The sequence below is a fragment of the Coregonus lavaretus genome (genome assembly GCF_964263955.1).
Source record: "Coregonus lavaretus genome assembly, chromosome: 1".
Taxonomy (NCBI): domain Eukaryota; kingdom Metazoa; phylum Chordata; class Actinopteri; order Salmoniformes; family Salmonidae; genus Coregonus; species Coregonus lavaretus.
This window is the reverse complement of record NC_139988.1, coordinates 22,836,381-22,850,423: the sequence shown is the minus strand read 5'-3', so window position 1 is coordinate 22,850,423 and position 14,043 is coordinate 22,836,381. Positions and strand designations below refer to the sequence as shown.

The 14,043-nt window shown below is 47.5% G+C and overlaps 1 protein-coding gene across 1 annotated transcript in view; it reads left to right on the top strand.

The window, feature by feature from the left end:
• ankfn1a (ankyrin repeat and fibronectin type III domain containing 1a) overlaps positions 1–14,043 on the top strand; it is a gene marked incomplete at both ends in the record, with an annotated part of 193,056 nt that overhangs the window by 92,178 nt on the left and 86,835 nt on the right. Inside the window, one exon of the mRNA XM_084158389.1 lies at positions 1,745–1,941. Within this exon, the coding sequence (XP_084014515.1) occupies positions 1,745–1,941 (197 nt within the window). The remainder of the gene's footprint in view (positions 1–1,744; positions 1,942–14,043) is intronic.

The following is a 14,043-nucleotide window of genomic DNA, read 5'->3' as shown; positions in this document are numbered from 1 at the left end:
CTTAAAGTTATTGAGGGAGATAAGAGTCTCCAGCTTCAGAGATTTTTGCAATTCGTTCCAGTCATTGGCAGCAGAGAACTGGAAGGAATGGCGGCCAAAGGAGGTGTTGGCTTTGGGAATGACCAGTGAGATATACCTGCTGGAGCGCAGACTACGGGTGGGTGCTGCTATGGTGACCAATGAGCTAAGATAAGGCGGGGATTTGCCTAGCAGTGATTTATAGATGGCCTGGAGCCAGTGGGTTTGACGACGAACATGTAGTGAGGACCAGCCAACAAGAGCTTACAGGTCACAGTGGTGGGTAGTGTATGGGGCTTTGGAGACAAAACGGATGGCACTGTGATAGACTACATCCAATTTGCTGAGTAGAGTGTTGGAGGCTATTTTGTAAATGACATCGCCGAAGTCAAGGATCGGTAGGATAGTCAGTTTTACGAGGGCATGTTTGGCAGCATGAGTGAAGGAGGCTTTGTTGCGAAATAGGAAGCCGATTCTAGATTTAACTTTGGATTGGAGATTCTTTATGTGAGTCTGGAAGTTGAGTTTACAGTCTAACCAGACACCTAGGTATTTGTAGTTGTCCACATACTCTAGGTCAGACCCGTCGAGAGTGGTGATTCTAGTCGGGTGGGCGGGTGCCAGCAGCGTTCGATTGAAAAGCATGCATTTAGTTTTACTAGTGTTTAAGAGCAGTTGGAGGCTACTGAAGGATTGTTGTATGGCATTGAAGCTCGTTTGGAGGTTTGTTAACACAGTGTCCAATGAAGGGCCAGATGTATACAAAATGGTGTCGTCTGCGTAGAGGTGGATCTGAGAGTCACCAGCAGCAAGAGCGACATCATTGATATACACGGAGAAAAGTGTCGGCCCAAGAATTGAACCCTGTGGCACCCCCATAGAGACTGCCATAGGTCCAGACAACAGGCCCTCCGATTTGACACACTGAACTCTATCTGAGAAGTAGTTGGTGAACCAGGCGAGGCAGTCATTTGAGAAACCAAGGCTATTTAGTCTGCCAATAAGAATGCGGTGGTTGACAGAGTCGAAAGCCTTGGCCAGGTCGATGAAGACCGGCTGCACAGTACTGTCTATTATCAATCGCGGTTATAATATCGTTTAGGACCTTGAGCGTGGCTGAAGTGCACCCGTGACCAGCTCGGAAACCGGATTGCATAGCGGAGAAGGTACGGTGGTATTGGAAATGGTCGATGATCTGTTTGTTAACTTGGCTTTCGAATACTTTCGAAAGGCAGGGCAGGATGGATATAGGTCTGTAGCAATTTGGATCTAGAGTGTCACCCCCTTTGAAGAGGGGGATGACCGCGGCAGCTTTCCAATCTCTGGGGATCTCAGACGTTATGAAAGAGAGGTTGAACAGACTAGTAATAGGGGTAGCGACAATTTCGGCGGCTAGTTTTAGAAAGAAAGGGTCCAGATTGTCTAGCCCAGCTGATTTGTAGGGGTCCAGATTTTGCAGCGCTTTCAAAACATCAGCTGTCTGAATTTGTGTGAAGGAGAAGCGGGGGGGGCATGGGCAAGTTGCAGCAGAGGGTGCAGAGTTGGTGGCCGGGTTAGTGGTAGCCAGATGGAAAGCATGGCCAGCTGTAGCAAAATTCACTTGGTTTAGTGCTGTTGATGATTGATGATGGTGATGAGGATGACGACGACAATGATGATGATGATGTTTGTATTCTGACGTGTGTGTGTGTCACTCCTCTTCTCTCCTCCAGAGTATGCAAGGTAGTGAGTGTCTGTTTGAGGCGGTGGAGCAGCAGGATCTAGATGCCGTCCAGATCCTTCTCTACCAGTACACAGCTGAGGAGCTGGACCTCAGCACGCCCAACAGCCAAGGGTTAACTCCGCTAGACATCGCCATCATGACCAACAACACCCCCATAGCCAAACTACTGCTGAAGGCCGGCGCCAAGGAGAGCCCTCACTGTGAGTGTACACTACGTAGGGCGCACTGAGTACACACGTAGTAGGGTATACTAAGTACACACAATGGAGGGTACAATGGGAGTATACACACTAATTAGTGCAACCTTGCGACTCAAAGTCCAGCATTGAAACTCGGCTTGGGCGGTATCCAGATTGTCATACCTTCATACCGACCTTGTGCCATACCGGGATATTCGGTAATACCGGCACTGAACACATGGGCCGCTGTTTTCAAACCCCAATGATACTCTGTAATCCGAAGGTTAGCAATGCTAACAAGTATATGTTTAATCACATAGATACTGCTAACTAAATAGTAACTTAAAAATGCTACTCAGAGTTTTCTGCACGCACAACACAAATATTAGCCAGCAACGCTCTTGCTCCAGGAGGGGATTCTCTGCTGTTACCAAGTGAATGCTTGATTTTGGAAGAAGCTAACCACTTAGCTAACCACTTAACCACTTGTGGTCCTCTGTAGCTCAGCTGGTAGAGCATGGCGCTTGTAACGCCAAGGTAGTGTGTTCGATCCCCGGGACCACCCATACACAAAAAATGTATGCACGCATGACTGTAAGTCGCTTTGGATAAAAGCGTCTGCTAAATGGCATATTATATTATATTATTAGCTAGATAGCTAACTAGCTACTAAATTAGCAAACCAAATGCACAACTGTAGAGCATTTAGCACATTTTAGACAGTTAACTTAATAGTTATAAGATATCTAGCTGGCAAACATTTAGTTGTGAATTCCATACTGTAATTAGATCATCTGGCACATGCTGCACAACAGTGAGTAACTCACAAGGCTCCGGTCTCTCGTCATTGTGTGTTCGTAAACAAACACCACGTGACACATGACTGGGGGACTACCGTAAGCTTCGTAATAATGTGACAAGTGAAATGAAGAATGCAATGTTCTTTATCTCCTAACGTATTGCACAAGTTGACTGCAGGTATTTACTTAAAAAGTAGCTACAAATATTCAACCTTCAAAGAAATGGTTTCAACGGTATTGACGGTATTGAAAAACCATCCCGTGGCTTTTTCCAAATACCCAGGTATACGGTATATACAGTATACCACTCGTCGTTACTCAAAGACATTTACTGAACAAAAATATAAACGCAACATGCAACAATTTCAACGATTTTACTGAGTTACAGTTCATATAAGGAAATCAGTCAATTGAAGTAAATTCATTAAGCCCTAATCTATGGATTTCACATGACTGGGCAGGGGCGCAGCCATGGGTGGGCCTGGGAAGGCATAGGTCCACCCACTTGGGAGACTGGCCCACCCACTGGGGAGCAAGGCCCAGCCAATCAGATTGAGTTTTTCCCCACAAAAGGGTTTTATTACAGTTTCATCAGCTGTAGCTGTCCGGGTGGCTGGTCTCAGATGATCCCACAGGTGAAGAAGCTGGATGTGGAGGTCCTGGGCTGGCGTGGTTACACGTGGTCTGCGGTTGTGAGTCCGGTTGTACGTGCTGCCAAATTCAATTATGGTAGAGAAATTAAAATTTAATTATCTGGCAAAAGCTCTGGTGGACATTCCTGCAGTCAGCATGCCCATTTTAGAGTGGCCTTTTATTGTCCCCAGTACAAGGTGCACCTGACAGGCAAGGCCAGGGGATAAGCTGTCCGATCTCAGGTTTTAGTCAACACATCAGTAACAGAAAATAAAGTGTACTGTAGCTGGTCCACTAACAGTATGTCTGTTTTGTGGAGTAGATTTTATCCAAATAATGAACTGCTTGGTTAGCCAATGATCTTGAACTGATCTGAACTGATTGAACTTGGCTTGGCAGTGTAAGAACCTTATTATTCAAGTGTTCTCTTCTCTGAAGCTGTTCCTGCGTAGCCTGGCTGACGCGACCCACGTGGTATACAGCGAGGGAGGTTGGTGCAATATTCGCCCAGAAATTCAGAGATTTTTGATTGGTTCTTTCAGACGTTTTGTTTTGAGACCTGGATTTGGATATGAAACTCCCAACCGTTGTAATGGAAGGGGGCGGAGCACGGGTGCTGTACAGAACCAGCCAGTCCAAAGCACTATGTCCTTCGTTATCGACACATATGTCTGGATGCTTTTTATAGTTCATAGATTTAGCCGGTGGTAACTTGTGGAATAGACACCGGATGGAATGCGGTTTTAACCCATCAGCATTCAGGATTAGACCCACCCGTTGTATAAAACCAGCCAGTCAAAAGCACAATGTCCTTCATTGTCGACGCATCGTGCCGACAACATCAAACAGCTTCTCCAGACTGAAGTCAGGAGGGCTTTGAGTTTGGTATCAGCCAGACTACTTGCCTTTGATCCATGGTTTTCTATTTAATATTAGTATGTGCCTGTAGTACTAGAGGTAACCCAGGTAACAAGTCCCTGTTAACCCAGGTAACCATAGGGACTGGCTAATGGACCCCCACCCCTCCAGCCCCTTGAGTTTTCCCTCCTGTGTAGGACACAATACAGAATGGAGGAAAGCATGAGTGGTGGTGCTGTGGTGTGGGCTTGACCCAGACAGGGGCTGTGTTTGTGTCTGCAACCCAGCCACGCTCTCACCTTACTGGGCTTGAATAAGCTCCCGCACCCCTTTCCCTCCATCCCTCCCTCCCTCCTCCACCTCTCCTAGACAGGTGGTTCTTACCTTGTCCAACATCCCTGGACAGGATAAAAAGAAAGTGTGTGTGTGTGTGTGAGTGTGTCTGCTCCACTCCATGGTAGTGACAGGTCTGTCTGGGGTGAAACAGTGGCCACTTTAGAGTCTCTCTCTCCCAGGTTAGAGGGGCCGCTGGGCCTCCCCACGTCCCCACTGAAAAGCCCTAACAAGGTTTGGCGTTTAATGGTTTAACTTTTCCAATGATGCATGTAACCGCCCGCCAATTATAACTAAGTGATTTATTGTCCTCCGGGGCTGAGAGCGGAGCGAGCTGAGCTTTTTTATAAACACACACATGCACGCGCGCACACACACACACACGCACGCAAGCAGGCACACACACACACCTCTCTCTCTCCCTCTCTCCTCACTGTGGTACAATTCGATCGTTGTAAACAAACAGAGGGGTAAACATGGATAGTTTTTTCCTCCTGGGAATTTATACTTTATATTGCTGTCATTCCTCAAGTGCCAAGTAAATCCATCAGCCAGGGTCTGACAGGCCGGGTTGGGGGTTGGCTGGTCTGGGTTGGGGTGTTGGAGTGGGGTGGGGGGCTGACAGGCCGGGTAGCCCAGCCATGGAGAGGGTTGGCTTGGTTGTGGTGGATGGGTGGGGGGCTGACAGGCCAGGTAGCCCAGCCATGGGGAGGGATGGTGGGGGTGGAGGGGGGTAATTTACGAGTCCTTCAGGGTCCCAGTCGACTATATTTAGGCCCACCCCTCCCCATCCCGCCATATTGCTGACCGGCTAGCAGGCAGGCCAGACAATGGACCAGTGTGTGAATATGTGTGTGGTGTGTGTGTGTGTGCATGCGTGCATGCGTTCGTGTGTGTGTGTGGCTGGATGGACAGCTCTGCGTGTTAATTTATAGCCCCATCAATTAACCACAGCCTGCATCGGCCTGTCACTCCTGAAGAGGCAGGAAATTGCACCTAGACAAGGCTTATATGACCAGACTCTTTTCCACTGCAGCCCAGACTCAGGATGTGCTCCAAATGGTACCCTATTCCCTACTATAGGCTCTGGTCAAAAGTAGAGAACTATATAAGGAATATTGGCCCTGGTCAAAAGTAGTGTACTACATAGGGAAAAGGGTGCCATTTGTGATGCAGATTCAGACTTACCTCAGACCCCCAGGTATGGAAGCGGAGAGATGGAGGGATCACTGGGCTAGAGATAGAATACTTAATCTGCCATCCTCTCTCTCTCTCTCTCTCTCTCTCTCTCTCTCCACCCCCTCCCTCCATCCCTCCCTCCGCAGGGGGTAGGGGCAGGGTGAGAGTGCCATGAAAGAGGGTCTTCTTCTGCAGATGGGTTTATTTGTTTATGTTGCTGTCATGGTCGGTGACTAAGGCTGGGTCCCAGAGAGAGAGAACATACAGCACTGTACTACTGCAGGGAAAGGAGGAGGAGGAGAGGAGAGCTGGCAACCTGCAAGGAGGGCTAGGGTTTTACCATGACAAATCTGTGTGTGTGTGGTGTGTGTGTGTGTGTGTGTGTGTGGTGGGGGGGGGGGGGTGTCAAACATACGTCTGTCTGTGTGTTCCTCCAAGCAGGGGAGTGCTACTAGTCTCTCCTCTCTTTTTGGTACTCTGCACATTGGCCCATTCAAGGCAGTGTGAAACGTTGTGTTCTCTCACTGAAACCTGGGCTCTTTTCAGTCTCTAATGGTAACTGTATCCCTGTATCCCTGTATAACTGTGTTCTGTATCCCATGGTGACCTGTGTTCTATATCCCATGGTGACCTGTGTTCTGTATCCCATGGTAACCTGTGTTCTGTATCCCATGGTGACCTGTGTTCTATATCCCATGGTGACCTGTGTTCTGTATCCCATGGTGACCTGTGTTCTGTATCCCATGGTGACCTGTGTTCTGTATCCCATGGTGACCTGTGTTCTGTATCCCATGGTAACCTGAATTCTGTATCCAATGGTAACCTGTGTTCTGTATCCCATGGTGACCTGTGTTCTATATCCCATGGTAACCTGTGTTCTGTATCCCATGGTGACCTGTGTTCTATATCCCATGGTGACCTGTGTTGTGTATCCCATGGTGACCTGTGTTCTGTATCCCATGGTAACCTGTGTTCTGTATCTAATGGTAACCTGTGTTCTGTATCCCATGGTGACCTGTGTTCTATATCCCATGGTGCCCTGTGTTCTTTCCTCTGAACCATGGTCCTCCTCTCTGATCCCACTGCTATTATTATCAGTCTGTTTGTGTTCTAGTTGTCAGCTGTAACAAGCAAGTCGAGCGGCAAGGTCTTTGGCCTGTACCTCTCTAAGTGGCCCTCGATAACAGAAAGCACTCTTACACAGTTTTTTAAAATGAGCCTCACTTTCATGCAGCTGGTGCAAAAGGGACTAGAGTTCTTCATCTGATGGTTTGAGGGTGGAGATAGATGGAAGAGTAGAGCAGGCTTTCTTTATTGGATATCTTGCTGATTTCAGTACACTGTACTTTCCGAACGGCCTCCACACTTGGCTAAACCCCACTCACATGGCCTGTCAGCGCATGCCTGCTCACTTTTCAGATCCACCGCTGCCAACCCTGCATACATCAAGGCAGCAGCATGGGAACATGCCTCTCTCAGCACAGTTCCATCCTCTTGTACAGCTAGGGCTGCGTCTCAATCCACCGCATCCGCCAATGGTGCCCTTCTGCATCTGAGGTGGAAGGTAGCCAAGCTACAGCTGGGTTTGTCAGACCATGAGACATCCTGAAAATCTGTCTTCTCACGAAAATGTCTGTAACGTCGGAACGGTTTGGCCTACAAACTATTATGACCCCTATATGGAAAGGTGAGACTCTCACGTACATTTTTGTTTTGTTTTGCTATAAAACACCCACAAGACTCGTCTGAAGGTAGCCCGGTACCAGTTTAAATTAAATCTGTTTTTCCATGTATGAATCTGTTATTCAATACGTTTCTATGGGTTAATAACTGTAAGGCCAAATTCAATGTTTCATCAAATAATTGTTTAAACATTTTATGATACCTAAAATTAGCTAAATTATCCTTGGTATCTTAAAACAATTCCATGTAATAGCTTAGTAGCTCCCCCCCCCGGCTTAGACTCTTAAGGATTAAGTAACAGGGTTGACCTGAACAGGGTTGACCTGAACAGGGTTGACCTGAACAGGGTTGACCTGAACAGGGTTGACGATTTCATCTTAAATCAGCCATGAATACCATTATGACAGGGGAAATGGAAGCTTGTTGTGTGCAACAGGGAGGGGTAATTGAATGTAAGCTTAAAAAAATATGAAATTGTTAAAACATTTCTAGCCTGTCTATCTATAGGTAACAGGGTTGGCGTGTTATGCTCGACCCACTCAGTTTTCCACCAAATAACACAAGAAAATGGTCACCAGTTCACCTGCTTTTAAACTCTGATTTGACAATTAGATTTGACAATGTTCTATATTTCTTTTGAAAAAATATTTTAAAAAATAATAGTTTCATCATATTAAAATGAGAGTTTAGGTCATGTAACAGGGTTGACCTTAAAATGAGGGACAGGTTTTTTTAAAACCTTAAAATGTATCACTAATCAGTATGAAAAAAATTAAAAGAATTATGCACTCACTAACTGTAAGTCGCTCTGGATAAGTGTCACGCCCTGGCTCTGGGGACTATGTTATGTTGAGCCAGGGTGTGTAAGTCTATGTTTTGTATATCTATGTTGGCCTGAGTGACTCCCAATCAGAGGCAACGAGTGTCAGCTGGTTGTCTCTGATTGGGAGCCATATTTAACTATCGGTCTTTTCACTTTGTGTTGTGGTTTCTTGTTCCTTTTGGTTTGTGTGTATCGAAGGACTTCACGTTTCGTTCGTTGTTTTGATCGGGTGATCTGTTTAATAAATAATATGTACGCATTCAACGCTGCGCATTGGTCCTCCTCCTTAAGCGAACGTGACAGAAGAAACCACCAAGAATGGACCAAGCAGCGTGAAGAGGAGAGAGGAAGGACCTGGGATCAGGGGAGTAGGAGTTTCGGCTGGGCCACGCTAAGTGAAGAGGAGAGAGGCTGGTCTATGAAGCAATGGATCGAGAGTCTGGCGAGAGCTAGGGAGGCCTGGTCCACGGGGAGGAGAGAACCCCAGAAAATTTTTAGGGGGGGGCTCACGACGTGGACGACGGGGCAGCAGGAGGCCGCGATGGAGCGGTCCAGCGGGTGTGAAGAGGAGGCCGCCAGGTTAAGGGGGCCACTGGTCACAGAGGAGAGGGAAAGTGTGGAGGCACGGCGAGAGGTACTGGGGTGTATTACCAGTCCGGTCCGGCCCGTTCCTGATCCCTGCATAGGGCCAGTAGCGTGTGTCCCCAGTACGGTTCGGCCTGTTCCTGCCTCTCGCACCGAGCCTGTGGTGCGCGTCGTCAGCCCTGTCCGGCCCGTTCCTGCTCTCCGTACCAAGTCGGTGGTGCGCGTCGCCAGCCCGGTCCGGCCCATTCCTGCTCTCCGCACCAAGTCTGTGGTGCGCGTCGCCAGCCCAGTCCGGCCCATCCAAGCTTCCCGCACCAAGCCAGTGGTGTGCGTCGTCAGTCCGGCACGGCCCGTTCCTGCTCTCCGCACCAAGTCTGTGGTGCGCGTCGCCATCCCAGTCCGGCCCATCCAAGCTTCCCGCACCAAGCCAGTGGTGTGCGTCGTCAGTCCGGCACGGCCCGTGCCTGCTCTCCACACCAAGTCTATGGTGCGTTTCGTCAGCCCTGTCCGGCCCGTGCCTGCTCTCCGCACCAAGTCTGTGGTGCGCGTCGCCAGCCCAGTCCGGCCCATCCAAGCTCCCCGCACCAGGTCAGTGGTGCGCGTCGTCAGCCCGGTCCGGCTCATTCCTGCTCCCCGCACCAAGTCAGGGGTGCGCTTCGTCAGCCAGGTCCGGCCCGTTCCTCCTCCACGCATCAAGCCAGGGGTGTGCGTCGTCAGTCCAGCACAACCCGTGCCTGGGTCATGTCCGGAGCCGGATCCGCCGCCGAGGCGGAGTGCCCACCCGGTCCCTCCCCTGTTGTGGTTGTTTGGCGCGGCCGGAGTCCGCGCCTTTGGGGGGGGGTACTGTCACGCCCTGGCTCTGGGGACTATGTTATGTTGAGCCAGGGTGTGTAAGTCTATGTTTTGTATATCTATGTTGGCCTGAGTGACTCCCAATCAGAGGCAACGAGTGTCAGCTGGTTGTCTGATTGGGAGCCATATTTAACTATCGGTCTTTTCACTTTGTGTTGTGGTTTCTTGTTCCTTTTGGTTTGTGTGTATCGAAGGACTTCACGTTTGGTTCGTTGTTTTGATCGGGTGATCTGTTTAATAAATAATATGTACGCATTCAACGCTGCGCATTGGTCCTCCTCCTTAAGCGAACGTGACAATAAGAGCGTCTGCTAAATGACTAAAATGTAAAATGTAAATAAATAATAATCTTCAGAAATTACTTGGTCAAAGCAACAAAATAACTAGGGCTTTACAATGATGGTGAAAACAGAGTCGAGGTGAAAACAGAGTTGGGGTTAAGTGGGTTAACATCTTCCTGGAAGTCACAGAGGGTGCACGGAGGGAATGCAGAATTTTGGCACTTTAGCAAGTCTTTATTCATATAAAAAATCTGATTTATTGAATTCTCCATGTGGTCTATATTAAAGGACACTTCATTGAATATAACAGGCTTTTAAAATTGGGGGATGCAACTCTTACAGTGCTCCACCCCAGATGTTTGAACCACTGCCAAATCTGACATTTCCTTACAATACCAGTCTTCCAGTTGAGGCTCGCATCTACTACAAGACCATGGTGCTTGCCTACGGAGCTGTGAGAGGAACGGCACCTCCTTACCTTCATGCTCTGATCAGACCCTACACCCAAACGAGGGCACTACGTTCATCCACCTCTGGCCTGCTAGCTCCCCTACCTCTACAGAAGCACAGTTCCCGCTAAGCCAGCCCAGGCAAAGCTATTCACTGCTCTGGCACCCCAATGGTGGAACAAGCTCCCCCACGACGCCAGGACAGCGGAGTCACTGACCACCTTCCGGAGACACTTGAAACCCTACCTCTTTAAGGAATACCTGGAATAGTATAAAGTAATCCTTCTTCCCCACCCCCCATTAAAAAAAGATGGTTGTCCCACTGGCTATCATAAGTTGAATGCACCAATTTGTAATTCGCTCTGGATAAGAGCGTCTGCTAAATGATGTAAATGTAAATGTAAAATGTTTACCTCTACCTTAAACACTTTACCGAAGAAAGCGTCCTCTGGCAACGGGGGCTTCCTTGGAGATGTTAAGCCTGGACAGGACACAGACCAGAAACAGCTTTGCCGTCCTGGATCCAGAGGTTCCAGCGGCTGCTTCCTTAGGGGCTTCCGATTCGAGATCGGATTCGGAGGTACCTGCGCCTTCTTCCTCTGTGCGGTCTCCCTCTCCGGTGGCTTCTACCTCGGGTTCAGATCCTCAGAGCTCCCACCCTCATCAGATCATGCGGCTGCCTGAGAGACCGGCCCATTCATCATCCACGATGGATACTACAGCCGGCTCGGGTCCATCGGGCCCCACCGCCCTTCGGTCCTCGAAGGGTTTGCGAAAGAACTCGAGGTGAAAGAATGGCCGGACCTCCTCAGCCATTGCACCAGCTGTCATCATCGGCAGCTCTATTGTAAGAAACATCTTGGTTACCGGGGCAAAAACCCTGTGCTACCCAGGAGCACGAGTACAGGACATTACAAGGCTGCTTCCAACCGTTCTAAGACAGATGCCGGAAGCTGACGCTGTCGTAGTCCATGTGGGGTCAAACGACATCAGGAGGAACTTCTGAAAATTGATTTTAAAGAACAGATTCTAGCACTGAAAGATTCCAAAAAGCGGCCAATCGTTTCAGGTCCGGTACCATCGTTGGACCGCGGGTGTGAAAGATTTAGCAGGCTACTGGCATTACCCACAAGGCCAAAATATTACTGTAGCTCTGTTGGAATCATTTTTATAGATCACTTTGACACCTTCTGGAAACAGAAGATACTCTACAGGAATGACTGAGTCCATCCAAATCATCTTGGCTCCTGGACTCTGTTCACGCATTTCAAGGCTGCGTTGAGACGATGACTTATCAATGACCCAAGACCAGCTCAGTTCATCCCTACCATTGTGACACTGAGTTGTCATAATGCTGCATCAAATGTACATTATCCCAGGGGCGTTGGCAGACACAATGTAAGACTTAATTTATGTACCCCTAACTGCCCTGAATACCTATGTTGATCCTACAGCTATTGTATGCAGTAATCATGTGCCTATGAACCAGAGTTACACTGTTAGCACTGAGGCAGTGTGCCCTAGTAGGAAGTCCACTGTGTGCAGCTCACTGTGCACTATCAGCTCCAATATAAATAACATGAGCACGTCTACTTCTGATAAGCTTCCCAGTAAAGCATTAAAACCAATCAAGCAACCCAGAAAACTGCTAAAAAATTGCCCATATTCACATATGTAGCCTAAGAAACAAGGTTCATGAAGTCAATAACTTGTTTGTAACAGATGACATTCATCTCTGAAACTCACTTAGACAATACATTTGATGATACAGTGGTAGCAATACATGGTTATAGCATCTATCGAAAAGACAGAAATGCCAATGGGGGCGGTGTTGCGGTCTATATTCAGAACCGCATTCCTATAAAGCTTAGAGAGGATCTCATGTTAAATACTGTTGAATTAATTTGGCAACAGGTGCATCTGCCTCACCTAAAGGCCATTCTTGTGGGACGCTGCTATAGACCACCAAGTGCTAACAGTCAGTATCTGGATAATGTGTGAAATGCTTGATAATGTATGTGATATCAACAGAGAGGGACATTTTCTGGGTGATTTAAATATTGACTGGCTTTCATCAAGCTGCCCACTCAAGAAAAAACGTCTAACTGTAACCAGTGCCTGCAACCTGGTTCAGGTTGTCAGTCAACCTACCAGGGTAGTTACAAACAGCACAGGAATTAAATCTTCAACATGTATTGATCACATCTTTACTAATGCTGCAGAAATTTGCTTTAAAGCAGTATCCAAATCCATAGAATGTAGTGCTCACAATATAGTAGCTATATCTAGAAAAACCAAAGTTCCAAAGGCTGGATATAATATATAAGAGCATATAAGAAGAAAACAAAAAAATAAACTATAATATGAAACAAAAATAAATTATATAAAGAATGATAGTAAAAAGCTTTGGAGCACCTTAAATGAAATTTTGGGAAAAAAGGCAAACTCGGCTCTATCATTCATTGAATCAGATGGCTCATTCATCACAAAACCCACTGATATTGCCAACTACTTTAATAATTTTTTAATTGGCAAGATTAGCAAACTCAGGCATGACATGCCAGCAACAAACGCTGACACTACACATCCAAGTATATCTGACCAAATTATGAAAGACAAGCATTGTACTTTTGAATTCTGTAAAGTGAGTGTGGAAGAGGTGAAACAATTATTGTTGTCTATCAACAATGACAAGCCACCAGGGTCTGACAACCTGGATGGAAAACTACTGAGGATAGTAGCGGACGATATTGGCACTCCTGTTTGCCATATTTTCAATTTAATCTATATTCTTCGTAGCTGTCTGTTTACCACCACAAACTGATGCTGGCACTAAGACCGCACTCAATGAGCTGTATACGGCCATAAGCAAACAGGAAAATGCCCATCCAGAGGCGGTGGTCCTAGTGGCCGGGGACTTAAATGCAGGGAAACTTAAATCTGTTTTACATCATTTCTACCAGCATGTTAAATGTGCAACCAGAGGGGAGAAAAACTCTAGACCAAAAAAATTGTCAGATGAAGCAGATGCTAAGCTACAGGACTGTTTTGCTAGCACAGACTGAAATATGTTCCGGGATTCTTCCGATAGCATTGAGGAGTACACCACATCAGTCACCGGCTTCATCAGTAAGTGCATCGATGACGTCGTCCCCACAGTGACTGTACGTACATACCCAACCAGAAGCCATGGATTACAGGCAACATCCACACTGAGCTAAAGGGTAGAGCTGCCGTTTTCAAGGAGCGGGACTCTAACCCGGAAGCTTATAAGAAATCCCGCTATGCCCTCCGACAAACCATCAAACAGGCAAAGCGTCATTACAGGACTAAGATCAAATCGTACTACACCGACACAGACGCTCGTCGGATGTGGCAGGGCTTGCAAACTATTACAGACTACAAAGGGAAGCACAGCATTGAGCTTCCCAGTGATACGAGCCTACCAGACGAGCTAAATTACTTCTATGCTTGCTTCGAGGCAAGCAACACTGAAGCATGCATGAGAGCATCAGCTGTTCCGGACGACTGTGTGATCACGCTCTCCGTAGCCGATGTGAGTAAGATCTTTAAACAGGTCAACATTCACAAGACCGCAGGGCCAGATGGATTTCCAGGACATGTACTCCGAGCACGTGCTGACCAAT